The 27,981-nt window shown below is 40.3% G+C and overlaps 2 protein-coding genes across 3 annotated transcripts in view; one reads left to right on the top strand and one right to left on the bottom strand.

The window, feature by feature from the left end:
* LOC125462041 (hyaluronan-binding protein 2-like) overlaps window positions 1–2,618 on the top strand; it is a 45,207-nt gene extending 42,589 nt beyond the window's left edge. For both annotated transcript variants that reach the window (XM_059653044.1, XM_048551520.2), the window contains exon 13: window positions 2,064–2,618. In XM_059653044.1, coding sequence (XP_059509027.1) covers window positions 2,064–2,219 — 156 coding nt within the window. In that variant the 3' untranslated portion in view covers window positions 2,220–2,618. The remainder of the gene's footprint in view (window positions 1–2,063) is intronic.
* Window positions 2,619–11,765: 9,147 nt separating this feature from the next.
* The window catches only part of nrap (nebulin-related anchoring protein), an 87,551-nt gene continuing 71,335 nt past the window's right edge, over window positions 11,766–27,981 (bottom strand). The window contains exons 34-41 of the mRNA XM_048551383.2: window positions 25,023–25,334; window positions 24,737–24,841; window positions 23,383–23,481; window positions 21,545–21,649; window positions 19,229–19,336; window positions 18,403–18,714; window positions 17,688–17,840; window positions 11,766–14,491 (exon numbers count right to left, since the gene is read on the bottom strand). Coding sequence (XP_048407340.1) covers window positions 14,384–14,491; window positions 17,688–17,840; window positions 18,403–18,714; window positions 19,229–19,336; window positions 21,545–21,649; window positions 23,383–23,481; window positions 24,737–24,841; window positions 25,023–25,334 — 1,302 coding nt within the window. The 3' untranslated portion in view covers window positions 11,766–14,383. The remainder of the gene's footprint in view (window positions 14,492–17,687; window positions 17,841–18,402; window positions 18,715–19,228; window positions 19,337–21,544; window positions 21,650–23,382; window positions 23,482–24,736; window positions 24,842–25,022; window positions 25,335–27,981) is intronic.

Raw genomic sequence — 27,981 nt, 5'->3', positions numbered from 1 at the left:
CTTGCCTACAGTACTCATGTATGAAAATTGATGTGAACAATCCATTCAATATGTTCCAACATCCTAACCATCTGTAATTGTTTTACCCAATTTATCGTTTAATGGACACATCTGTTTTTTGACCTTCCGTCTGCTGCTAACATAGTCAAAGAACATTTTTTGAGTGCCTCTGGCTGGACTCTGAATTGTGTTTCCTTTCTCGTACACTTTCTAACACTTTTTTCGGTTCCCCTTGGATGCTTTTGTGTTCATCCTACTTATTTGGCTTGTATTAAAACAAACCTTTGTAAATGTTAGGTTCAACCTGACTCCTGAACTGCACCACTAGGTTATGTATGTTTCCCTTTATACATTACAACATCATTTGGCTCTTCCCATCTCCTTGTTGTGTACTTTAATTCGTCATGTTTCTTCCTATTTGATTTTTAGCATTGTATTCATTTCATTTTCCACAGGACACTTTCTCAGCTCCCAAATCTGCCCTTCCAACCTTTTTAAGCTGTACAATTTAGTGGTTTATTAACCCCCAACACCAAATTCCACACAGCTTTTGCACAATTTCTGAAACCTTCCCTGGTTGCCTTGATGCAAGTTTAGCCACCCTCCTGATTCTGACATAAACCCACTGCTGTTGAAGCTCCACTATATGATTGGCACCACTATGACTATTTTGACTAATTTCCAAAGGGGACATATTCTAGACACAATTCGGAAACATGTTAAATTGAAAGTGTTGTAAGAGAAAGCTAGCTGTGGAATAAATACCTTCTGGTTCTGACCAATTTAATATGTGCCTTTGAATTCACAGTCAGACCCCTTTCACTGAAACAATTCAGCTCTTCTTTGCATCACTATTGTTACCCTTTAGTTAATATGCTGCTCTCTTTATGAATGTCTCTTTTCTGTCTCGGTACTGTATGCATTGTAGGAAGATTGGAAGATTAAAGGATTCATAAATCCCAAATCTGCATCGAGTGATCTGTTCTCAGCCAAAAGAGCATTTGGAGTGTGGAAGCAAGTCTCAATGTCCCTGGGCCAGGAAATGAGGTGGTGGGGGGCTGGGGGGCTGCAGAATGCAAACATAACATAGGATTTAGATACGTGGACAGTCCTTAGATTGTAAAACAAGAATTCATTATTCCACTAGCATCAAGTCATTACAAACATGAAGGAAAACTTAGGTTAAAAAGGAACACAATGTATTTACACAGCATCAAGCCTGTGGTTTACATTTAGTTGAGAAAATACTCGGCCTCTTCCATCCTATGAGGCTTTCTTCACTCAAAGATACCCTTTCCTCCACTGGGAGTCAGTTGCCCCAGCTGTCATGCCAGCACCTTCAAATAAAGGCACAATATGCAGATGTTGGAAAAATCTTAAACAAACACAGAGTGCTGGATAAACTCAGCAGGTCTGGTGGCATCTGCAGAGAACAAAGCAGAGTTAAAGTTTCAAGCTTGGTATGATTCTTCTTTAGAATTATAACTCTTCTGATGAAGAGTCATACCAGACTTGAAACATTTACTCTGTTTCTCTTCCGGTTGGGGTGGCCAAGCCCAATGAGTTTCTCCAGCATTCTGTGTTTGTGCCGGGGCCCCTCGCTCAATATTGCCCCCTGCTGCTGGAGATCCCAGCAAAAGTGCTTGATCTTCCCCCCCGCCCTCCCTCACCAATGCTACCTGACATGAAAAGTTCCATTACTCAAGGTTCCTCCAAATTATTTCCCAGTGTCCCTCTATGTGTGTTTGTGGACAAATGAAAACAGTTGCATTATTTCACATTACATCAACATAGCTTATTCTTGTGGCAGTGGTAATGTCCGTACCTCTGAGGTAGGAGAATTATGTTCAAGTCCCACCTATTCTTTTGTTGATGTCACTGCCAACATCTAATTCTGAGGCAAATGCAGAAAGAATGGTCACTTGAGCAAGATAGCAGATAGCTGCTGGGCTCTTGTGGAAAAGCATCTCAGCAGGACTCAGAGGCACTGATAGCAGAGGGCGGGGGCAAAGAGGAAGAAACAAGAGAAACAATTTAATCCAATGCTATTCATTTTGTCACAGGGTGATTCTGGAGGACCACTGACTTGTGTGAAAGATGGACTTTACCAGATCTATGGAGTAGTGAGCTGGGGCGATCGCTGTGGGGTGAAAAATAAACCTGGTGTTTATGCCCGTGTCACCACTTTCCTTAGCTGGATTCAAGGAACAATAAGCTAATGACTAATTTTACAACAAGGAAATTAAATTCAATATGCTTTACACTCATTCACACAATTCAGGGGAAGGACTTACATAATTCTCAAGTAAAATGCCTACAGGTTGCATTACTTAACTTGCCTTTGAATCGTTAAAAAATATTATTGCTTAAGTACATTAAATGCATGGTGTATCTCACAAAGAATATCTTGTAAACAAAACATTGTTAAACAACAGGGAGGTGTGTTATAAAAACATCTCAGTAAGTAATTGGTGATATTAATTCTAAAGTGAAAATAATAAAAGTTCCTATTTACATAAGACAGAGGATAAGATAAAAAAATTTACACCTTACTCCATGGCGATTTTTATAGGGCAAACAAGTTGCTTATTATGTTTTTAATAAACTGAAGCACATTAGTTGTCTTTCCATTTATTTTCTGTGTCCAACATCATACAGAACATAATTTTGTAATTGTGTTTCCCAATACAACACTTGTAAACTATTCGTTACAGAAGAATCTATAAAAGAAGTTCTAAATTACTATCCATAATGTTATGTTATATGTGACATGCTCATAACAAATCCTTCTTTCAGCTATTTTAACACAGGTGTTAATCTATTAAGATAAACAATGCAAGCCATCAAAGTAGCTGGGAGTGGATTCTGTAATAAAAGTTTACTGAGTGTTCATGTTATGATCATTAACAAATAATTTCATGCTTATTTTTGAGAATGATCAGGTTCATATAATTCACTTTATTGACAAGCTACAGCTTTACTTTTATGATTTTATATCATATAAATTGATATAATGGTTGAGCAGCTGCTGTTAAAATTAGCAGCTAACTTTGGAATCCACAGTTGCATAGGTAAGAATAGAAATATAGAAATTAAGTTACTAATGAACTACTCACCCATCAAGTGCACTGTTGGCAATCTACGCATATGCAGTAAACACAAAATTAGTACTTAATGTGACTTTGTACACACTTTGACCACAGTAAATATCCTTGAAAAATTCAAACCTTGTTGAATGGGGTGTAACTGAGTGATTAATGATGCACTAAGTCATAACTATTGTTGATCAACCTCTCCAAGCCTGAAAAATTGATTTTACAAGCATATAAGATAACAAAGTGTGAAGCTGGATGAACACAGCAGGCCAAGCAGCATCTCAGGAGCACAAAAGCTGACGTTTTGGGCCTAGACCCTTCCCCCTCTGATGAAGGACTCTAGGCCCGAAACGTCAGCTTTTGTGCTCTTGAGATGCTGCTTGACCTGCTGTGTTTATCCAGCTCCACACTTTGTTATCTTGGATTCTCCAGCATCTGCAGTTCCCATTATCTCTTTTACAAGCATATATTGTCTTTGCCTCCAAATGACATGGTGGTGCTTTTTTTTCTGAAATTTCTTAATGATGTTCAGCTTCTAGCTTAATCCTATGTGAGTGGCTCAATCATTATTTCATCTTCTATAAAACTATTAAAAAAAGAAAATTGTAATCCATGCTTTTTAGAACAATATTCATTATCAGTGAAAATTGTTCAAGTGGTTTGCTGTCAGCCTTCTTGATGTCTTCACTGTAGATTCCCTGTAGATGATGATAAATTCAGAATTACACAGCAATGAGGAAGCTGAGGCTATAGATCTGGTTAAATTCAGTGGACATTTTTAACACTTTGTGCCATCTGTTCACTATTGACTAAAATCCCACCCATTACAGTCTTAATTAATTATATAAGATATAACTTCTGATTTAAATAAAAGGAATTGATGTGATTAAACCAGTGGAAGTGAAATACACATGTCGGTCTGAAACATTTCCAAAATGTTTCTGATGTCATTTTTAGCTGTGATCACAGTATTATCCTTTCATTCATTATCAGTGTTAGATGTATTCAGATAACTGCAACAGTCTCTAATTATTGTTGTAAGAAGTAATAGTTCTGCAGTGGTTAACACTGAAGATTGACATTAAGTTCCAGCCAATCTGATGATACCATAGGGGTTAAGGGGGTGAAAGGTAGAACATTTTAGGATCTTGAGGAGGGCAGACCTATTATTGTAGGTCTCCCATTGCTCTTAGTGCAATATCTATCTTACTAATATAACTTGAACCTGATTGTTATTATGCAATGAGCTACACATTGTTTAAGAGCTCTTTCTCATTAAGCTACCTGTTAGTTCTCCTTTACCACTTCAGGCTGAGTAGGCCTTAGTACCAACAACGACAGGAGGTGCTGGCAGCAATCTACCTAAGCACATGTAGCACTGGTTAGCATCACACACTTACTTGTGGCTTGGTGTCAGCAGTAGTTATTTAAGATTCTATCTAGCTGCACAATTATAATATTCATCTTTTCTGGTTATCAAACCACCCCCCAAAGATTTGATCTTTTATTTTTGATAACCACATCATTTTTAAATGCTTTCATGTAATGTGTCTCTTGTCTTGCTTCCTGAGAATCAGAAATGACAAGTCAACCCTGCACAATAGGGATTATTAATGTTTAACTTGATGTCAAAGGATGATATGAGTAAAGGTTGAAACACTGACTGTATCTATTGCTTTGTTAGATGCTTCAAGACTCCAACTACTGAGAATAAATTGTCTTTCAACATTTTTTCAGCAGTGAACTCAGAGGGCACTGAAATTGTCATTTACCATAACTGTACTTGAAAGCAACCTGAATTAATGGTTGTCATTGTTATTAAACTGATATAAAACAACAAAGTTTTAAACTTGTCAAGATTGCAGCCATTTTCCACCCACTCACTTGAGCTCATTACCTTACTGGAATAGTTATAAATGAATATAAAAAGTGATTAATTTCATCAATTATTACCTGGCCATCACAGAATGCTCTGACATAGCTGTTCATTCCTTGATTAAATGTGCCTGATGCAACTGACCTTTTATGGTAGGTATTTTGAGAAAAGGTAACTGAGTTCTGGTCAGGTCCCAGACACAGGGAGCAACAGGAAACACAAAGACAGCATTACACATCTCAGTGCTGGTGCAAGTGTTTAAAATCTTCTCAACATTAATCTGAGAATGCAAATATAGGGAGCAATTTAAAATTTCTACCCATAAAGGGTCTTTTGATTAGATTCTAAGAACTCCTGGAAGAGCAGATGAACTAGTACATTTAGCAGGTCATGACATCCTATTGTAGCCAACCCTGTTTCCAGCATTTCTGTCACTCCATGTGCCATTAGCACCAAATTGTTCCGGTCAAGAGAGTTGAAATGTCCTTGCATTACATCTCCTCCACTTAACAGAAATTTATGTGCAGCACACCAATCGTGATTATCTTTGCTTTGAACTTGCTTGCATAATTATTGTAGCAAGGGGTGCAGGAAATATTAAATGCCAGCACTGCCTTTAATGAAGATCAAACAAACTGGCACTCGTAGAAATTATTAATCAAGCACCATGGAAGCAAAGCACACGTTCCAATTTGGAGGGCAGAAGCTTGATTCCTTTTTCACCCTGCATTAACAGTAGCTGTGCACAGTTCCAAGTGCTTTTTAAGTCATAACTTGCAAACATACTCTCTCTCTCTGGTTCATACACTGCTGAGAGCCCTAAGCTTCATACAGTTCCTACAGTCGTTGCTCAAGTGCTTAGATATTAAAGGATCTTACTGTTTAAATCTGGTCAATGACACTTCTAAAACAGTTATGTGTGTTTCATCCTGTTTGGAAGCAATCCACACCTGTCTGGGGTGATTCTTATTATCTCTTTGCCTGTTTTATGGATTGTCAACATCATGCAAGATTAAATATTGTCTGTTTGTGGATTAAGTCTACTGTGTCAGTTTCTTTTATGTTTCAATTTTTAGTACTCATGCAGTCACACAGGTTGCAATAATGAAGCCTGCTTAGGCATAGATCTTTAAAACAGTCTATCAGGTACTAACCGCTCAGTATCCTGGTATGTCTATCTTTTTTGTTGGTGCCCTTTCACATACGACCGATTGAGCTTTGCCATTAACTTCGTACCTTGCTGCCTTTTACTGGGTCAATTAGGCTTGAATCAAATACAAAATCCTCCCAATCCACTGTGTCAGGCACGTCTAAACTCTTGGACATCTGTACGTGACTCCTTCAGCATTTCACATGTTAACAGGGACTTTTATTTAAACTTCCCAGACCACATTTTATAACAATAGAATTGAAAAATGCAGGAAATATTGAGCATTTCAATTGCTTACTTGAAGAAAAGACATTGGCACAGTCATAACACCACTGGACAACTACTCTAGGAGTTGGAGCTGATAAATCTGGAGTTGAAAACTAGCCTCAATAATGGGTGACCATGAAATTCTCTTTGATGGTTGCAAAATGTACCCATCTGGTCTTGATTGGTAATGCCCTTCAGGGGTGGAATTCAGTCATTCTTACTTGGTGCAGATCCACAGTAACTGGTTGACTCTTAAATGCCCCCTGAAATGGCACAGTAAGTCAATCAAATGAGATGGGCAACAATCTGGCCATGCTAATGATGCCCACATCCCATGTCAGAATAATTGAAAATTATTTACTGACATCTGCAGAAATAGAATTAAAATTTTGAGGGAATGATGATCCTTATTACAATCTCGGTATAGATTGGTAACTTTAAAACAAAAGGTAAACCAAAATTCCAGTTTCTTACGGGGGCTGAATTTTACTAGAAAACTGCCAGGTGCTACTTTCATCGAGTTCCATGGTGGGGGCGGGGGTGTGGTAGTGGTGGTGGGGCTTCTCACCATATGGCAGTGTGAGTTTTCTCATGCATCACCCAAAATTTGCCTCAGTAACTACATACCTGAACCAATAGTGCCCGTCTGCACAATGTTAATTCAATTCACTCTCTTGCTGTAGGTGGACATCTTCACTCCCACTGGGATATCCCAGGAATCCTAGCGCTGGCACCATCTTTAAAAGGCCATCCTGCACCTAGTCAAATGTTCAATAAACAGAGCAGCCCTGCAGAGTTAGTGAAATTTGCCCCAGACAGTTCAGATTAGGGATATTTAGCATACCAGTTTGTGGGCAGAGACCTGAAAATCTTGGTGGGCCATCATCGCCGCCCCCACCCCAGGACCAACAAAGGAGGCCACAACACGAGAGTTCGTCAGCCTGGTCTGAGGTTACTAGCCGATCTCCACAGTCCAGTGAAAGCACAGCAGTGTAAGAAGGAGGTCAATAACCTTCTCTACTTTATCAGGTTAAATATGACCATCTCCTCTGTGCTTTCTCACACTCACTTCACCTCTGCTACTGCACCCACTTCGCACCAAGGCTCATGATCTATCACTCTCACTACCATACTAGATATCTTCCCTCAATTGCTGTCACCCACCTCATTCTGACAGAATATTAACCCTGCATGGCCTCTGTCTCTCTTACTCGCTCAAAAAGGACACCTTACCATGTTTCCCACCTATACCAGCAGTAAGACCAGTGCCAGCTATTCACATTTCACTCATTCTCTCCCCTTATCTTATTCCAGAAGAAAATGATGCACAGCTGGGGAGGAAGAACCGAGGGTGCTGGGATGCAGCGGGAGCGGTGTGTGTTGGTCTTGGGGGCCTGACATTCAGGAGAAAATCCGAACCATGACTGCCCCAATCTGCTAACTCGCCATGCAAAGCCCCTGGATAGACTGTACAGTGACCCCCTGACTGATTGCGTATGCACCTTGCCTGGCCTCAGGACTACTCCCCATAGGCTTTGAGACATCACCATTTGATTGAAGCGAATGCAGGGTGTTTGCCACGTAGGCTATTGGCATTTGCTTTGGTTGTGAGACTAACAATAGGAAGATGCTGTACAAAAACATGCCCACCTCCTCGACTGATCATTGCTGCCAACCAGGACAACTGTCTGGCTTTGTGTCTGCACTGAACGGCAAGGCAATACAGATAGACTATGGGAGCCTCTAAACTGCACCTGAGGGAGCAAAGCACCAAAAGGCAAAGATACTGTGATCATCCAGGTTGGTACAAAGTGAGTGCACACCAAGACAGCAGGCAAGCAGCCCTGGGGTGCAGCCATGGCCTGTCCATGATCTGGGGGCCTATCCCTCTGAGCAAAGTGTCCTTGCTGCAGTGCTGCCATGCTCCAAAGTGCAGCGCTGAAGTAAATGGATCAGAGATGTACCACAAGGATGTGGTGAGGCTGGATCACAATGTCCATAGACAGTGGGATGCATGTGGCTACTGGCCCTGGGATGTTGGTGCCTGCTGTCCAAGATGGATGTCCAGACGAGCAAGTGAAGTACTGGTAACCACTCAGACATCCATACCTGGAATGCACAATATCTAGATTCTATCTGCAGGTGGGAGGATGGGAGCCAGTATGTTACTGAGGTAAAGATTGGGTAGTGACGAGCGTGATGATGAACAATAAGCCCTGTGGAAAAGCCTCTCATTATTCACTTGTGAGAAATTGCTTTTTGACATTCAGGACTCTGAAAGTTAGACATTTTTGTCTCAACTTCGAGAAGGGCCTCGCTCAACACATCACCTGATTTTCACAATTGCCCACATCACTTAGGTACTGGGAAGAACCTACCGACGATTTTAAGCAGAACTGGATGCTGATTGTCGGCGAATTATGGGAATCTTAATCTCTTTACTCATTAAATATTTGTTTTGGTTTAATTTTTAACTAAACATTTAACTGAAATCAAATGTCTCAATTCTATATTTCCCAGATTTAATCAAGGTTTTACAAGGTCTCCACTGCATAGCAGGTGAATAATCAGTAATTAAGGAAAGCAGCAGAATTCATTTCTTTTCCTGTAACTGGGGTCAGCTGGGTCTTTTCTTCAGAAGCATATAAACCTGGCCATCTCAGTGTGACATAGCACTGAATGCAGCTTTGAACAGGCAAATTTGGTTAAGAGATATGTCAATGGAGCTGCAGGGACCAACATTCATCAATGGTTAACTAAAAAAGAAAATTAGTACTAACCATAAACAAAAAGTACATAATTGTACAAAGCGGCACATCAAAAGATTGAACAGAAAATAATCACTGAAAGATCAATAAGGAGGTAAAATTAAAGAATGAGAAAATACTGGCTGGGGCAGCACGGTTAGCACTGCTGCCTCACAGCACCGGGGACCCAGGTTTGATTCCACCCTTGGACAACTGCTTGTGGGGAGTTTGTACATTCTCCCTGTGTCTGCGTGGGGTTCCCCCCACAGTCCAAAGATGTGCAGGCCAGGTGGATTAGCCATGCTAAATTGCCTGCAGTGCTCAGGGATGTGTAGATTAGGTGGGTTATAGGAGGATGGGTCCGGGTGGGATGCTCAAAGGGTCAGTCTGTACTTGTTTCCGCACTGTAGGGTTTCTATGATTCTATGAAAAATCAAAAAAAGGTAATAAGAGTTTGTCTTTTTTTAAAATGTTAATACACTGGTTGTTTGCCCTATAGAAAATGAGTCTTGGGAATTAACATTGAAAAATAAGAAGACAGCTGATGATTCAACAGGGTATTTCACATAAACAGGATATCAGTAATATTCCAGAAATAGTAAATCAGGAAATGGAAGGGAGGGAGAAACTCAGAAGAACTATAATCAAAAGGGAAATGGTGCTGGGAAAATCTTTTGAGCTATAGGGTAAGTCCCGAGATTCTAATTGACATCATCCTAGGCCTGAAAAGAAATGGCTAAAGATAATTGAATTGCCGATTCTAACTTCCTAAAATATCAGAGACCCAGGGAAGATTCTATTTGACTGGAAGATGGAAAACATAACTGCTATATTCATAACAGGGAGACAGAGTAGGAAACGATGGGCCAGTAACACCTCTCCTAGGGAAAATGTTAGAGGCTATTATTAAAGGAATTAATTCAAGATACTTAGAAAAATTCAAGGTAATCAAGCAAAGTTGACATGGTTAATGAAAGGAAAATAGCTTTTAATTAACTTATTAGAGCTCTTTGAACAAGTAATGTATTGTGGACGAAGATGAACAGTTGGATGTGTTGGGATTCCAGATGGCATTTGTTAAGGTGCCACATCAAAGGTTACTTCTAAATCAAATAAACTGATGGTGTGGGGGATAACATTGAAACAACTCCACAGAGGCTGGTATTCTGTCACCATGTCACCCTATATTTACACAAGTACAATTCTTGACTATAATATGGCCTCATACAGATTCAGGCACCAGCGTGTCAGTATCTCTGGCTCTCACCCATTTTATCTGTCAGACAGGGTTCTCTAATTGGACCAGATTAACAGCCACAATCAGGGAAATCGTTCTATGAGGTCCAGCTTGCTGACCTCCTTACAATCACTACAAACTTACTGGCATGCTTAGAAAAGTAGGTGGCTAACAGGAGTCAGTAAACATAAATTGGTCTTTTTCTGGTTGGCAGCGTACTAGGAGAGGTTTGCCATGGGGTTTGGTGCTAGGACCTCAATTTATATGAATTGTAAAAAAGTTGATTTTAATTGACTCAGCAAAGGTAAGAGAATTGGTGAAGGCACAATCTAGGTAATAAAGTAATTTGCAAAGAGGACTTAAGGAAGCTACAAAAGGAACATTGATGGATTAACTGAATGAACAAACACGTGGCAAATGGAGTATAATGTGGGAAAATGTGAAGAATAAAAAGAAGCAACTTATATAAATGTTGAGAGATTGTAGAGATCTGAGATCCAGAGGGATCTGGGTGTCACAGTGCATGAAGGATAAAAGATTAGTATGCAGATACAGTACGTAATTCAGAAAGCTAATAGAATATTATCACTTATTTCAAGCAGAATAAGATACAGAAATAGCAATGCAATGCTTCAACTAAAAAGGACATTGAAATTATACACAGTTCTCCAGATGTGAACTCACCAATCTCCTTATTTAAAGGAAGGATGTAAGTGCATTGGAAGTCCAGAGAAGGTTTACCCGACTGCTATTTGGAATGGGTGCCTTGATGGGGAAGGAAAAATTGGACAGACAAGACTTGTATCCACAGAGTTTAGTAGAGTTAGAAGCAACCTCACGGAGAAACATAGAATCTAAAGAATCTTGAAAGGATGGGTTCTCTCTTGTGACAGAAGCTAATATTAAGGGTCAGTATTTAAAAATGAGGGTAGCCCATTTCAGACTGATATAGTGGGTTGCTTTTTCTTTGAGTTTCTTGAGTTTATGGAGCTGTTGTCCTCAAAAAGGAGCTCAGCATATCCTTCAGTTATTTCTGTCTGACCCTTTAACCAGCATATAAATATATGCTGTGTTAATACTGTGAGGAATGGCGGATTTCTCCCATTTTTGTCCCTTCTGTCAGAACTCTGTCACTTGTGCCAATTCCAATGAGTGGCATCAGTTAACATAGCACTTTGACACCCTATCAGCCCCTCCTGGCCCTAGGAGAAGGAAATTAGCTTTATACAGTTGCTCATCACAGGCCAGAAGCAACTCACAGGTGCATCAAGCATTTATCTTTTACACCAACTCGTCAGTGCTAATGGCCATCACTGATTATGACACAAATGGTTTAGTTTAACAATAAAACCGGACACAAATGAAAAGACTTACCAGCAAGAACTCAAACCAATCATTTTAGGATTACTTTTATTTTTTAGTCATCTCTGGAAAATATGCACATCTTTCTACATTTAACTTCACACATGGTTAGATGATCAATTCTTCTTCGAAACTGTGCAGATTTTACAAACACCTTTGACCCCCAATACTACCACCCGTCACCTCTCCAACCCAATGAAGCAAAAACATCTCATCAGAATCAGGACTTGAAACCAAAATGTAACGCAGTGGTTATGCCAGTTTATCAATATCTTGAGTAGGAAACATTTGACACAGCTCCATGAGGCAAGGTGCACAAAGGTAAGATAGACGGGACAGTGAAATGCCCTCAAACTTCCACTCAGAGTTGGAACGTGAGTGTTATCCTGTATAAAGGCAGAGAGGAGACCAATCCTTCCCTCATAGTAAGAGAATTAAAAACAATCGTGGGAGGGGAGCTGATGGCATAGAGGTAATATCACCGGGCTAGTAACCTGATACTCAGGCTAATACTTGGAGAAATAAGATTCAAATCCTACCATAGCAGGATAAATTCAATTAACAAACTCTTGCGTGAGAGCCAGTCTCAGTAATGGTGACCATGAAACTGTCACTGTTTGCTATAAAAACTCATATCTGTTCACTAACGTCCTTTACAAAAGGACATTTTGCGGTTGGGAGAGAAGCGGGTCTCCCATTAATTCTCTGGAAATCGAATAGGAGAGAGAGATTTCAGGGCGGAAAAGGTGCACTTGAGAAAGAAAGAAGAGGCGAAGTATGAGCACCCGACATGGACTTAGTCACAAGGGATTCTCAACTGATAGTCACTTGGAGCTCGGTCTGGAAAGCGGGTGACCAACAAAAGGTGAAATCTGGTGAGATGGAGTCACTGAGTCACAGAAACTTACAACTGGGAATGAGGTCATTCAGCCCATTGCATCATGCTGACTGATGGGTCACCATTCAGCCTAATCCCACAACCCAGCCTTGATTCATAGTCATGTAAATTTCAGCAACCTAAGTTCACATCCAAGTACTTTTAAAATGTTTTAAGGATTTCTGCCTCTACCACCATTTCAGTTCTAGATCTCCATTGTGCTGTTTCTGAAAGTAGTTGACCTTTGAATCTCCTCTAAACCTTCCACTGTTACTCCAGTTCACAGCTCCCATTCATGGTTCCCTCACTAAGGGGAATATATCCTTCCTCTCCATTCTATCCACATCCCTCATAATTTTAAACAATTATATCTTCTCCATTCCAAAACAAAACAAGTCTAGCCCACACAATCCTTCCTCACATAAAGTTATCTAGTCCAGGTAACATTTCCCTGTATCCTTTCAAGCACAATCACATCTTTTCTACACTGAGGTGATCAGAATTGCACGCAGTACACTAGCTCTAGCCTAGCTACTGTTTTAAAACACTTTCAGCATACCCTGCTAGCAATTAGATTTGATTCCTTGGCAAATTAAAGGAAGTATGTCTTCTTAGCCAACATAACACTTCATCCAGTCACCTTTAGGGATACATGGACATCACTCCAAAATACTTTGGTTCCTCTCCCCTTCTCAGTACTCAACCATTTAGTGTGCATACTTTGTTAACCATTTCCAAATGTATTACCTGACACTTCTCTGGATTGAACGCAACTTGCCACTGCTCTACCCATCAGATCAGTCCCTTCTGCAGACCACAGCTTTCTTCATAACTGTCAACCACAAAGTTAATTGTTGCATTATCTGCCAACTTCCTATATTCTAGAGCAAATGATTGATTATAGTCCCATTTGTAACTAATTGCCTGCTTCATTAATTGGATTCCGTCTAAAACTGGCAGAGGTTGTTTAAATAAGCAAATTCAGATCCTCATGCTTGTTGTAGAATCTTGATTTTGGAGTATTTTTGTAAGCAGGTAGAGCACAAAGCACGCACATTTCTTTAAATATCAAAAAATGAATTGTTAACTCAAAAAAGGATTGCTAGAAGTCTTTCTAAATAAGGTGAGTATCCTTCCAAGTCTCAAAAACATCTTTTGGCCTGTTGCTGTCTCTACACTTCTCTTCCCCGCTATTGTCCTGCATCCATACCCACCAATATCCTCCCAACAGTTCTTCTTATCAGCTCATTTTCCACTTCAGAACACAGCCACATGGAAGTGGAATTCCCCATAGCTCACTGTAATAATGTTAATCAGGTCCAAATGTGAAATGGCTGACAGTTACATTGGCACATCTCCAACGTGATCTTTTGGCACCCAAGTAGACAATCTCCCCACATCCTTGTTTTTTCAGGGTTCCCGCTGAATAGATTGTGGCCCTGTGCAAAACTGGGTCATTTCAATGCTGTGAACCAAGTGGTTAGTCTACACCATCGTAAATATGGCAAAATAATTTGCTAAACACACAAAGTTTAACACTTTAACAATTTTCAATGCATTATGTTTTCACTTAAAGTTACAAGTTAAACTGTTTAATACATAAGAGTGAATAGAAAATGAATAAGTATTTTGCAATACAGAAGGTGCATTAATTATGTATGCAGTTTTTAACTAAAAATTAAAACAAAATGTAAATATGGCATATATATAATCTGGGGGGAAAAGTATGCCATTTAACAACAAGAACAGCAATTAGCAGTGTTAGCATTTCATTATTTAGTGAGTTTCATCTTGTGCTTTTTTACTTGAAGCATCTCAGTTGCATCTGGCATCACATCTGTCCACTGAGATTCTTCTGTACTTCTGCCTGCCTGAGCATGCTGATAATAAAGAAGGGAACATGAGCTTTTAGCTTCATGCATAATAATTGTGTTAATACTTTGCAGTCATCGTCATATTCTATAAGACATCAATCATTCTCTCATTCAACCATCAAGAAAGTATGAAGGATAGCTTCAAGCATTAAAGCTTCAGAAATTTAGGATGCTTTAAATTGCCCTTCACAATAATTTGAAGAATCCCCTTTATATTGTTCTAAGCACATAGACATATTACTGGTTTCCTGCATCTACGGGGTAATTACTTAACTTGATATTCCCATGGGGAAACACATCCACCAGAGATCAAATCAGAAGTCTGGGTGCACATTGTTCTCTAACCAATCATTTTAAAAAAGGTTCTCGCAACGATACGCAGTCTTTCAATATGTGTTCTAAATGGACAGAATACCCTCCAGGAGAATGAATTCAGAGAATAATCCCTAACTTTCCTGGTCTTATGTTTCATTACATCGATGAATAGTTTCCCCACAGGAATGGATCCAGGTCAGTAAAACTTCAAATACATAAAGTGCAGTTTAACCTGAAGATGGAATTTATCGAGACAATCATTTGACACCATGTGCCTCATGTATGTTTGATATTTTTATGGTCCCTGATGCTTCCCTTTTAAATGTCGCTGTCACACTAAAGCATCACTTGTGGTGAATTCATTACTTTTCATATCTAATGTTACTCATGGAATATGCAGCTTAAAAAACAGAAGACATTAGCTGATTACCTCTACATTGTCAATTTGTTACCTGCCTACAATGCTCTAGTTCTTATTGATAGAGATTGCAGTTTAAGTTGCGTCAAACAAGGGACCATCTGGTTTCTGAATAAATCAGGTAAAAAATGTTATAATAATAGTAATGCATGCAAAGGTTTGTGTGTCTGGATCTTACAATATAAAAGAACAGGTAAAGCAAACACTAGTAAATAAGCAGTTTTTGGTAATTAGATATACTTTGCAATTAAAGGCATGATAAAAGCACAACCACCGATACTTTAAAATCGTCAACTCAACCTTGCCTTTTCCAATGTTCCCCCCTTCCCTCACACCTGCCAATCTGTGACCCAAGGAATCTTTAACTGTTAATTATGTCCTTGAAGGTCATTCACTTCCTTGTGATTAACCCCAAACATCTACAAGTTGCCGTGTAAGGTCTGAGATTTTTCAGCTCAAGACTGAACTTTACTCAATTCCTGCATGCTGACTTTGATAAAAAAAAACTCCTCTGGCTTGTAACAGCTCAATTCCAATAGCCGCTCCACATCACTTGACAGATTCTTTTGCTTTACCCTCTGTACTCAAGGATTTCGCCCACCAATTTGGCAGGTGTAACACCCGCTAGCTGCTACCCCCAAAGGCCTTGTAGAACTACCCCAAAGAAATTTCCAAGCCCTCATGCTTGACTGCTTATCTCTACTGTGCGTCTGATTCTTATTTAGAGGAATTTACTTTTGACTTTAAGACCAAACTTTTTGTTTCTAGGATCCAAATTAAAAATTTATACTTCCAATGGGGGTAATAACCCTCTCTCTAAACTTGTTGGCGGCTCCCAAGAAATACCCTTTTTGCTTTGATCTAGACGCTACATCACTGACTTAAACTCTTACAGAGACAACTGTAGACATCATATCTCTAATGAAAACAGAGTAAAAGTAGCCCATTGTTTAGAGCTTTCACATTTCAACTTCCAATGTTTCGGGTTGAGACCCTTCTTCAGAAATGGGGAAGGGGAAGGGGGTTCTGAAATAAATAGGGAGAGGGGGGAGGTGGATAGAAGATGGATAAAGGAGAAGATAGGGTGAGAGGAGGAGACAGACAGGTCAAAGAGGCGGAGTTAGAGCCAGTGAAGGTGAATGTAGGTGGGGAGTTAGGGAGGGGATAGGTTGGTCCAGGAGGACGGACAGGTCAAGGAGGCGGGAGGAGGTTAGTGGGTAGGAGATGGGGGTGGGGGCTTGAGGTGGAAGGGAGGCGGGACTAGGTGGGCTGGTTTTGGGATGCAGTTGGGGGAGGGGAGATTTTGAAGCTTGTGAAGTCCACACTGATACCCTTGGGCTGCAGGGTTCCCAAGCAAAATATGAGATGCTGTTCCTGCATCTTTCGAGTGGCATCATCGTGGCAATACAGGAGGCCCAGGATGGACATGTCGTCCGAGGAGTTTGGGGGGTGGGGGGGTTGAAATAGTTTGTGGCTGGGAGGTGCAGTTGTTTGGTGTGAACTGAAAAGGGTCTCGACCCGAAACATCAAACTTTCCTGCTCCTCTGACGCTGCTTGGCCAGCTGTGTTCATCCAGCTTCACACCGTGTAATCTCAGGTTCTCCAGCATTGGCAGTTCCTACTATCTCTGTACAATATGATAGTTGTGCACAGTGAACACAAGGGAACACACACAGATGATCTCAGTGCGAAGGGATACCAGGACAGAAATCAACACCCTAATGACATGCCTGCAGACCAAGATCAGCTAAAATCGAAATCCACACCTCCAGACAACTATAACATAATAAGTCCTGAAAGAGTTGACAAACTGATATGTAAACTCAGATTTCTGTATTCATGAGCTTTCTAATACCTTCTGTATATCCAATTTTCTATTACCTAATGCAGCTAGTTCTGCCATAATGCATGTTTCATTAACACAAATTGGCTGCAACATGATTGATGAGTAATGGCCGCTGTTTGGATAACACAAACTTTCTGCTGCACAGGTTTCGCGATTTCCCTACAACGCGATTTTCTATGGCATGAGGTAATGTAAGAATGCGGCTATTACTTTTTAAGAGATTTACCTGTGTTTTTTTTTAAGTTGTAACATAAAAGAGTTTCCTTTGGGAAAAAAGGTATGTTGTGATATCACCCTTGGAGTGATGTCTCTTTAAGAGATAAACATACAAATAAACCAAGTACACAAATTTTGTCACGGCACAGGCCACAGGCTCTCTGCACTGCAACACCTGAGGCACAGGCTGTGTCTGGGCTGTATATGTTGATCTAGCTGTAAATAAACCCAACAGTGATCTTGAACTAGGTGGAATCCCTACACTGCGCATGTTACGTTTAGATAACAAGAATAGTATCTATAATTATTTACTAACTTATATAGCACTTAAAGTCATATGGTCTCAACAGAAATAGTTTATGATTACATTTTCAAGAATTTTACAGATACTGGTTTCAAGTACTTGCCATGAGTTGTTCAAACTGAATGGCCACATCCTGAGGATCCAGCCCTTGTGCATGGGCCATGTCAGCTGCACGCCTTGCCATTTCAACTTTATGATAACCTGGGGGTGTCCAACCAATGCCACGAATCCAGTTCAGGTCAGATTTGTACGCAACCTACAGAAAAGTACAATGGATGAGCAGATATTGAAATCCTTTTCTAATAACATACGGGAGACATGACACCATAATCATTACAACCAAACAGATGAATCCAAAATGATGCAGATTCAGAACCCACCCCCGACCAAATCAGCAGGAAAGCATTTTCCATATATGTATGGCATTCTTCTGGACATTATTTGAATGAAAGATGAGTCTATTCATTTTGAATGGCTTCCTGACTGCAATGAAATAATCAACAGAGAAACGTTTTCGGTAACATGATGTTTTTAGTATATACTCAGTGTAACACTAGTGGTGAGGAGATAAAAAGGCCGGTGGTATGTTATTGTTGTACTTATCCTATTGTGAAAACAGTGGAATGTTTTAGTAAAATGTGTTAAATTAACTATCCTAAATCAGAAATGCAAGACTAATTTCGACAAGTTTTCTTGGCACTGTAGCCATACTTCATCCCTTCTGTGTATATTAACTTGCCTGTTCTTGACAAAGTTCACACTGTCCATTTAAACAAAGACCGGTTTAATCAAGGTCAAAATGGTACTTTCATACTCACATCACTTTGGAGTTTGTAAGCCGCTTTGGCATGCTTCACAGTTAATTGCTCAGGGTCACATGTCCAATGATGTAAATGCTGCCTGTAGTTAATGTTACTAGCTTGCTCCTGACTCCTTTTAGCTTGTACAAAACCAGGTTGCTGCAACTGCAACTTGTACTTAGATTTATCCTCTTCAAATTGTTTCTTATATTCTTTAGTGCTCTGGAGTCTGCTGGCAGCCAAGAAGTGCTTCAATTTTGTATCGTCATTGACACTGCGGAAGCCAATATGCTGACCCTTCTCTCTCTCAAATGCTTGCTTGTATTTGTACTAGGAGGATAGAAAATCTTTTTAATTTACAAACAACATACATTGTTCAAGTCATGTGTATAATTCGCAACATCAATGTGCATTTTAGCTCCATTTAACAAATCAAAAAAGGGAGCTTTCATGCACATCTGTTTATATACCTTGTATATGGAAGTATTTGTCCTATTTATAATGTGCAAACACAAATAGCTGTTGACTTTCTTTGTGTATTACTTGATAGAAAGAAAATTCTTAAAATCTAACTCTCAGTGACAGTAGCACATTATATTGCATTGTAGAAGTCAAAGTAATTACTATTAATTCCACTACAATATCTATCGCAAAATTCCTTATGAACAGATACCGATGAGATTGCTTGTGATCGAACTAAGAAAATCTTTTATTCTTCAAAATCTTCCAAATATAAAGTAAAAATTAGATAATTATTTATGAGGTGATATAATTGCAGTGGTAAGTAAATGAATCTAAAATCTTTGACAGACTTCGTATTTTGCAACAAAATATTGGTTCTTACATCACTGGCTATTTCCCTTGATGCTTTGGCTGTCTGGAAGGGAATGGCATCCAATCTAAGGTCATAACCCAGTGCTCTTGTCTGTTCCCAAGATGTCCTGTAAGCCTTCTGTTGTAAGCAAAATAAAAGACCATAAATTGTAGGAGCAGAAGTCAGCCATTTAGTTTGGTCTGCCATTCAATGAGATCTTGGCAGCTCTATGAGATGGGACATCCCCTTGGAGATGGGCTGAAGCCCCACCTCACGCTAATCAAAAGTGCCATTGCCTGAAAAACTAAAGCAGCCCAAGGCAGCCTCACCCCGAAAAATGTACGCCCTCGTGCAGGAATCTCATCTTCAGATATAATCCAGCCCATAGTGACTGAACCCTGACATTCATATGGAAAAGCAACTGGAATCCGACGGACTAACTTTAAATACCAATAGCCAGAAGTAAAATGACAATATTCGCTATGTCTTCTTCACAATCTACCTCACTGTGTCAAACCACATCAAGCACTTGTTTAAAAAGTGACTGCTGTCTAAAACAGATTGTACAGGAAATTTGATAGCAGTATGCATATCATGGAGAAGCTTTCTGTTGAAGCAGTGGAAAGCCTGCGTCACACTGCCGCTCTGTAATATCAACATGGTGTTAGCTGAACAAACACCAATTCTTCAATCAGGAAAGCTACTCTAACTTCTAATTCAGCTCTTCTGCATGTGTGCACACATGTTCTTGTTTTCATATCTTCATAGTCTTCCATGGGAGAATAAGGGAACTAGTGAAAGAATTCACAGACTAATGAACAATCAGCAGGACAAAGCAAGAATGTTTCATTGCCTTTCATTGGCCAATAGGGTTGGATGGTGTGGGTGGTTCCCAAGCTCTTTGAGTGACAACAATGTGCCAACTAGCCTCCTCCTACGCCATATTGAGTTTATGGCACTATGGACAGAGTCGCATATCCTACACCGCCCACACCCTACTCCTGAAAATTCAGATATCAGCCCATTCACCCATCGAAAACTAATCCATCAGGAACAACCTTAAAATATTTCAGTGTGGGGTATTTTCCCTTAACCCAGCTGGGAAGAAGTCCCAGCCTGGACAGCTGAGACCCAGTCTGATTGTTCAGTCACTCTGTGGACCCTGCGGTACCAGAGCTGAGTGATGGTCACTGCTGTGACTACAGCCAGAGCCTGAAGAAGAGGATGTAATGGAGGCCAGACTGAAATCAGTCTGGGCTATTGGCGAAATCTGGCAGGCAAATTCCAGCAAAGGGGGATGGAGGTAATAGAATGAGGCTCTTAAATTGACATTAATTGACTTCAATAGGCTTCAGGGCAGGTGAGCTGCCCAAGGCCTTCCCTGCCCACCATCATATAACAGACAGGTCGGGGTGAGTGGGACAGTAGTGGCTCGACCAGCTGCTTCATTTTGGACTCATTGTTTCTTCAAATATGGGTTATTAAGTATTAATTTCTGAGGAAGAGTCACCAGACCCAAAACGTTAAATCTGTTTTCTCCTTCACAGATGCTGCTAGACCTGCTGAGCTTTTCCAGCAACTTTCTTTTTGTTCTTGATTTACAGCATCCGCAGTTCTTTTGGTTTTTATTGTGTATAGGTTACTAAGTCCAGTCCCATGATTGAATGTAACCTACAATTCTAAAGGCAGAACTCTAGTCTCCACCTGTCAGCAGCTGAGTTCATACTTTGCACCTTCAAACTTAGGGCAGAAATACTACCACAAGTTCACTCCATCAATAAGTCATAGAATCACAGAATCTCTACAATGTCAAAGCAGGCCATCGGCCCATAAGTCCACACCGACCCTCCAAAGAGCATCCAACTCTGACACAACACCCCCCTCCAACCTCCCACCTTATCCCTATAATCCTGCATTTCCCATGGCTAACCCACCAAACCTGCACACTCCTGGACACTATGAGGCAATTTAGCCTGGCCAATCCATCTAACCTGCACATCTTTGGACTATGGGAAGAAACTAGAGACCCCCCCACCACCGCCACTACACCCTGCCCCCGATGAAACCCACAGTTACGGAGAGGGTTTGCAAACTTCACACAATTGCCCAAGGCTGGATTTGAACCCAGGTTCCTGACACTGGGAAACAGCAGTGCTAACCACCGAGCCACCACGCTACGGGTATTGGCACAAGGAACATCATCTAATCAGCGAATTGCTTACAGTCACTAAAACTGCCATGCAATTATAAACGGATATACAATAATCAACAGGCAATGAAAGAAAAAATATTAAAATTGATCAACAAAGTAAACATGATCGATTTACGGTCAATCCAACAACGTACATCACTAATGTTGTAGGCATTGATTCTTGCTCGCCTGAAATCAGGATGGTCAGGTGGTATGGTACACCAATGCATTGACTGGGTGTCTCTGGCTCGGTACAACCTCTGCAAAGGAAGGCATCATCACATTAGATGAAAGTATATGGATTTTCGCTTGATTAAAAAAAAAATCAAGTACGTATAAAATAAATTCTCCTTCTAAGATTTTAGGGTGCAGCTTTTTTTGATTGAGTGTCAAGATACCAGTAACTGAAACGTCCTATTGCTTATACTTAAGCAGCAGCTAGTTAGCAGAATAAATGCACTGACTGCACTTTAAAAGGGGAGAACCAAGCTGTAATATAAATGTTGCTCAATAGTTCCAAATATTCACTCGTAGGCAAGTGATAAATATTTGGAACTATTTAGCCTTAAATGTGCATTTGTGGAATAAGCTATTGTCAACTCTAAACTTTCCATTCAGGATATTTCTGTAGCTCTCAAAATATACATATTCTACATTATTTTGATAAATAAATCTGTAAAATGTATAAGTACATTGTGGAAGAAATACAACTCAGCAGCTGTTTTGCTAAATGTAAGTACAAGGATTGTCTAAGGAGCTCGTCAAACTCCGTATACAGCAGAACCAATACTCAGCCCAGCAACCATTAGAACTGGTCAAAGCTTAAAAATATAATTATCAAACAATTGATAGCTACAGGAGTCAAGGTGCAGGTTTTTGAGGATGCTTCTAATCTAGCTTTCAGATGATGGTCCACAATCTAATTAATTAAAATTGACAGGGATAGTCCAACAGGCAGGACAGTTTCAAAACTTTCCAAATATTCAATTACGCAGTTGTCAACAACTAGCCTATATCTATTGAACATATACAAACTATCCCAATGATTAGTTCCCTGTTGTAAATTACAATTATGAAATCACAGCTGCCTCCAGTGATCAATGGTTGCTGAGGGTATTCATCCAAGGTGCCACTTATCTGCAATAAGACATGTCCAATTCAATCCTAAATTAAGATCCTTAATGCCTAAGTGGTATGAATCAATAGAACATATTATTGAGAAGTCATAGACTTGGTGTATACCAACGAGGCTAAATTCCATGGGTACCAAGTGGAGGAGTACCTGCAATTCACCCTCACATTAAGATCAACTTCAGACTCATTGCCCTCTCACATGATGCTACATAGTTTGGTTCAGACTTTTACCACAGAAGACTGAAGATGTTGTTTTGTTTGTTGGCTTTTGCTTTATCTGCAAAGTAAATAACTGTGAAATAACTCCAGAGGCTGGGATCCCATCACCAAGTCAACCTTTATTTACACATGGAGAGTCCTTGACACTGAGCCAGCTCTCAGAGTGAACAGAACTTCTGACACTCCTGTTTATACCCGTCAGCCTGGGTTCCTTGATTGGAACAGGTTAATAGCTCCAGACAGGTAACTAATATTCTATGATGTCCACCTGGTTGACCTCATTACAATCACTACAAACTGACTGAGGACAGGGACAGTGAAGAAATAATAATTACTGAAGTTACTGCCAGCACACAATCTGACAATGCATGCTTTCTCTGTCTTAGTCCTGATTCCTCACTCCTATAGATTATCAAAGAACAGGGAAACGCTATCATAGATTTCCACCCGTTTTCATTACTACAGTCAAATGAAAAGGAGATGGATAGTATGTTCTCCAAACTAATTGGTACACTTCCATCAAACAACATTCGCTTATTTTGATGCAGAAATATTGTTTTGATCCAAAGATGGGATTTAGATATAGACTAATACATAATTGCCACATGAAAGGATACTTCAAAGCTCTGCCTTAACATACATCACTACATTGCAGGTAGCTGTTCTTAGCGTGGATGATATCTGCAGAGTCAATCACACTTGTATACTTCAAGGTATCAGGATGCTGTCTGTATTTTTTCTACAGAACAAAGAAATTGAGAATGTAATTAAATATCCAAAAAAAAAAGAAAGTTATACATGTGTAAGACAGACACTGTTCCCCATCTGTGTTAGAAAAGGAACTTCCAGTCAAGAATGTTTAGAATATTGTGCGTTCAAAATATCTGTTGTAAATCCATTCAGAAAATTACTGCCCAGTAATGAAATAAGTGGTGTGAGTTAGCAATATCAACAAACTATAACAGTCTCATAGCAATGTATTTAAGTTTAACAGTATCTTGCCACAACATACAAAATACATATTGGTCAACATTTATTCCAAGAAAGCTAATGGAACGCTGGCCTTTATATCTAGAGGACTGAAGTACAAAGGCGCAGAGGTTATGCTGCAGATATAAAAACAAAACCCTGGTTAGACCAACTTGGAGCACTGTGAGCAGATCTGGGCACCATGCCTTGGGAAGAATATATTGGACTTGGAGGAAGTAAAGTATAGGTTTACAAGAATGACACATGGGTTTCCAGGGTTAAATTAAGAGGAGAGATTATACAATTTAGGGTTATTTTCTCTGGAATTTAGGAGGTGAAGGGGTGATCTGATTGAAGTCTTCAAGACACAAGAGACAAGATATTGTAGATAAAGATTAACTATTTCCACTGGTTAGGAATTCTGGAACTAGGAGGCATAGTCGAAAAGTTGGGGTCAGACCGTTCAGGAGAGATGTTAGGAAGGACTTGAACGCGCAAAAGGCAGTAGATGTTTGATATTTTCTTCCACAAATATCCGTGCATGCTAGAATCAGTTGAAATAGATAAAATTTTGTTGAATACAGGTAGTAAGGGATATGGGCCAAAGGTAGGTGTGTAGTGTTAGACCACAGTTCAGCCATGGTCTCACTGAATAGCTTGATGGGCTGAATGGGCTCCTCATGTTCCTATGATTTGCTGCATGCTTAATACAAAATCAGATGACGTTTTCCACTTTGGCAGAAATCTGGCATTACCTTGGAGACTGCAACTCTGCTTAGCCAGGCAATAATTTGGGGCAGGAGGGGTCAACTTAAATTTTCTGGAAAATCCCAGAATGATAGTAATCAAGGCAGGAGAGGTTGGTAAGGAGCTCTCAGAACTATTCTTTGGCAAGTCTGTTGTTCCTCCTGTTTGAAGTCAGGCTGAAAGCTAACAGAACCTCATCATTATTGTCTTAGAAACAAAAACAAAATCAATATTTTGAAAGAAGACTCTGTAGGCACCTGACCAATTAAAGATGTTACCTCACTGATTAGTTCACCAGCTTTCTTCACTGTCTCAATCTGTGGGGAGCCCTGTGCCATCCACGCAACACCTTTGAGGAAGTTTAGATCAGACCTGTATTGCACCTGTATGAAAACAAGATACAAAAACATCCACTGACAGGAAATTGGCGGCTAGATTTGCACCCTTAGCCAAGTTTCTTTTCCATGACTGTTGACCAGTTCTTTGCCCACTTATCACCCTCTCCTCCCCCAATTGAAGCTTGATACACATTAATTCAATAGTAAAACTGTTATGCTCATTTACCTCACTCTGTTGATTATAGGCTTTTTTAGCCAATTCCATCTTCATGTCGTATGGCAGAACGGTATATGAATGAATCAACTTTTTGTAACCCAAGTCACTGGCCAAAGCCTGGGCATTTTTCGCATGCACCAGATTCACCATATCCATTGTTAAGCGGAATTGCGTCCTGCTGTCTTGCGATTCTTTCTTGTACAACTTTTCACTCTGTAACTTGCCAATTTGCATGCAATGCAACATCTTAGGGTCATCCAAAATGCTTCGAGCACCAATATGTTTTCCCCTCTCCTTTACAAAAGTATTCTTGTATTGATACTGAAAGGAAAATGGATATCATTATTTGAAGACTTGCAACTTCTCTCTTTCTTGTTTGGAAGGCTAAGGTGACATATTGAGACATTTCTAATCAAGTAGTTACCTTGCCTATAACATAACTTTTAAAACAAGAATAAGTTGATATCTGTAATATAGGCATTTGCTTTATTTACAGCTATAAGCTGCCAGAGGATGATGAATTTACTTGAAGTCTTGAGACTTAATGGTAAAATTCCCTCCACCACCGTCTCTAAGCCTGAAGTTCTAGGTTCAGGACCCACTCCAAGGCTTGTTGGCCAGGGAGAGAGCATTCACAACTTAGCCAAGCAGTTAGATGGTCAAACATGTAAGTTTTCCAATATACCCATGGCAGGTAATAAGGATGAGGAACTCCTGGTCAGTTCTTATTGACCACACAGCTTGTCTGTGTGACAGGATATGGCAGAAACCTCTCATAAGATAAGAATTCAAATGACCTGATAATTTAAATATATTAAGCATTAGATCCCTCCTTTGCTGGATTAGCAATATTGTTTAATTCATGTTATCAGATGATTAAATGCTTTTGAACAAAATATGATTAAATTTGCATATACAGGCTATAATGTGAATTCACCATCTTATAACTGGAGTTACTAGGCAAGGAAGGTCACGTTATCAATATGGAAACATTTCCCAGACAAACATTGTTCATTGAATCTTTTTCCTTTTTTTGGCAAAGTGAACATTGTGTCAAGTTTTTTTGGGAGTGTTTTTTGCCATAAGGCTTAGTGATTTTTCTTGCCTCATTAACTTGGACCAGTCCTGAAGAAGGGTAATACCTGAAACGGTGACTTCTCCTTTCCTCCAGATGCTGCCTAGCTTGCTGTGTTCTTCCAACCTCCTGTTTGTCTATATTGCCTCATTAACTACCTACCCCATATCTACTGCATCCACCTTGTCCAATTCAATCCCCTTCTTACCATGCACTACTCCTGAAAGAACTCGCCACTGCCAGGATATCCCAGAATTGACTGGCATCTCTGGTACTGGTGTCCATCTTTAAAAGGCTATTGAGTAATCAGACAAGCACTGTTAGTCCAGTGTTGCCTTGCACAGTCCTGACATTCACCCCAGAGACGGCAGGCAAGGGGAACTTTGTGTCTAGCTTTGCAGGAAGGGACCTAGAGGTCCTGCTGGATGGGATGGCTCATGTTGAATGTTCTCTTGCCCCAGGACTAACACAAGCCATGACATCAGGCCAGCTGACCCGAGGTTGCCAGCTGGGTCAGAGCAGTCTCAGCTATCTGCAAGAATGCAGGGCACCATATGAAGTAGGTCAACGGTCTTCTCCACTCTGCCTGTGCAAGTCCTACCATCTTCTCTCCTTGTTCTATTTCACCGACCTCCCAAGGCTCATGATCTAACTTTGTCACTACTGTGTGGAGGCTTCCTCACTGTCACCAACCCAAATCCCCGAAAGCATTAACCTACCTATCCACTGTGCTGTCTGCTCACGCACTCAGGACATCTCCCCAACTTCACCAAAAATAACAGCTGAGCCACCAAATTTCATCTCCTTTAATTGCTGCTTCTCTCTCATTCCAGGAGAAAAACAGCCCACAAAGGACTGAAAAACTCAAAACAGAGATGTGCTGTCCTTCTTTCAGCTGCTTACCCCTTGTGTGAAGAGGATCCTGACTCTGACCACCCTGTCCAAGCCTCTCAACTGATACCAGAGGTTGCACTTGACTTACTGTGCCTTGGCCCCTCACCTTACTCTTGACTTGACCGACAACCGCTGACAACCACAAGCTTCCTGGATTCCTGTTGGTGCCGAACAGAACAGCAATATAGCAACACTGTGAGCCTGTTGTCATTAGCTGAAGGGATAAAAATGCAAATGGCCAACACAGGACAGGCATTGTGTGAGCATTTTGGTAGGTTCAGAATGAGTGAGTGCTATAACAAGGAGACTGGAAATGCAACCTGGTCCAGTCCATGAGCTGGCTACAGGTCCCTGAGCACACAGTGTCCTTGCTGCGGCATTATGTGAGTTACCACTGCAGCCTGAGTTACAGTACTGAAGTCAGGAACATCCTTGAAATGGGTCACAGAAGTGCCATGAGAGTTCAGAGAAGCTGGTACAGGTCAGATGCCACTGATCATAGACATCCAGTTGGAGTAGACGGTGCCCATGGAGCAGTACCTGAGATGTTAGTGCCCAATGTCCAACATGGAGGTCCATTGGACCAAGCATTCAGCTTAATCAGCAAAAACCTGGCATGACTAGGTCAGCTCAATGACAACACTGAGTACGTCATCGAGTCTGTTTCAAAACAGTAAAGTATTAGTTCTGAATTTACCACTGTGTTCAGATGACATTTTAATCTCTAGTTGCTTAAATTGCCTCATTGGTCATATCCATTACTTTGTTGAACAAAGTATCAGCCGATATGTGCATATTTCCTTTAACATGTGGCAAATTTGGTCCATGCAGCAAATATGCAGTCTGAATATTAGTGAGGCTATCAATGATTACCCTGATTTAAAAAAAAAGCAATTTAAACATCCACTGGCATCTGCACTCACAAAACAAATGCAGAAATCAAGAAGTTGTTGCCCTGCTCCTCCAGAAACTTCACTTTAACACTACATTGCTGAAAGA

Source organism: Stegostoma tigrinum, chromosome 20 (assembly GCF_030684315.1).
Source record: "Stegostoma tigrinum isolate sSteTig4 chromosome 20, sSteTig4.hap1, whole genome shotgun sequence".
Lineage (NCBI taxonomy): Eukaryota > Metazoa > Chordata > Chondrichthyes > Orectolobiformes > Stegostomatidae > Stegostoma > Stegostoma tigrinum.
Note: the sequence above shows the minus strand (reverse complement) of the source record. Positions and strands in the feature narration are given on the sequence as shown.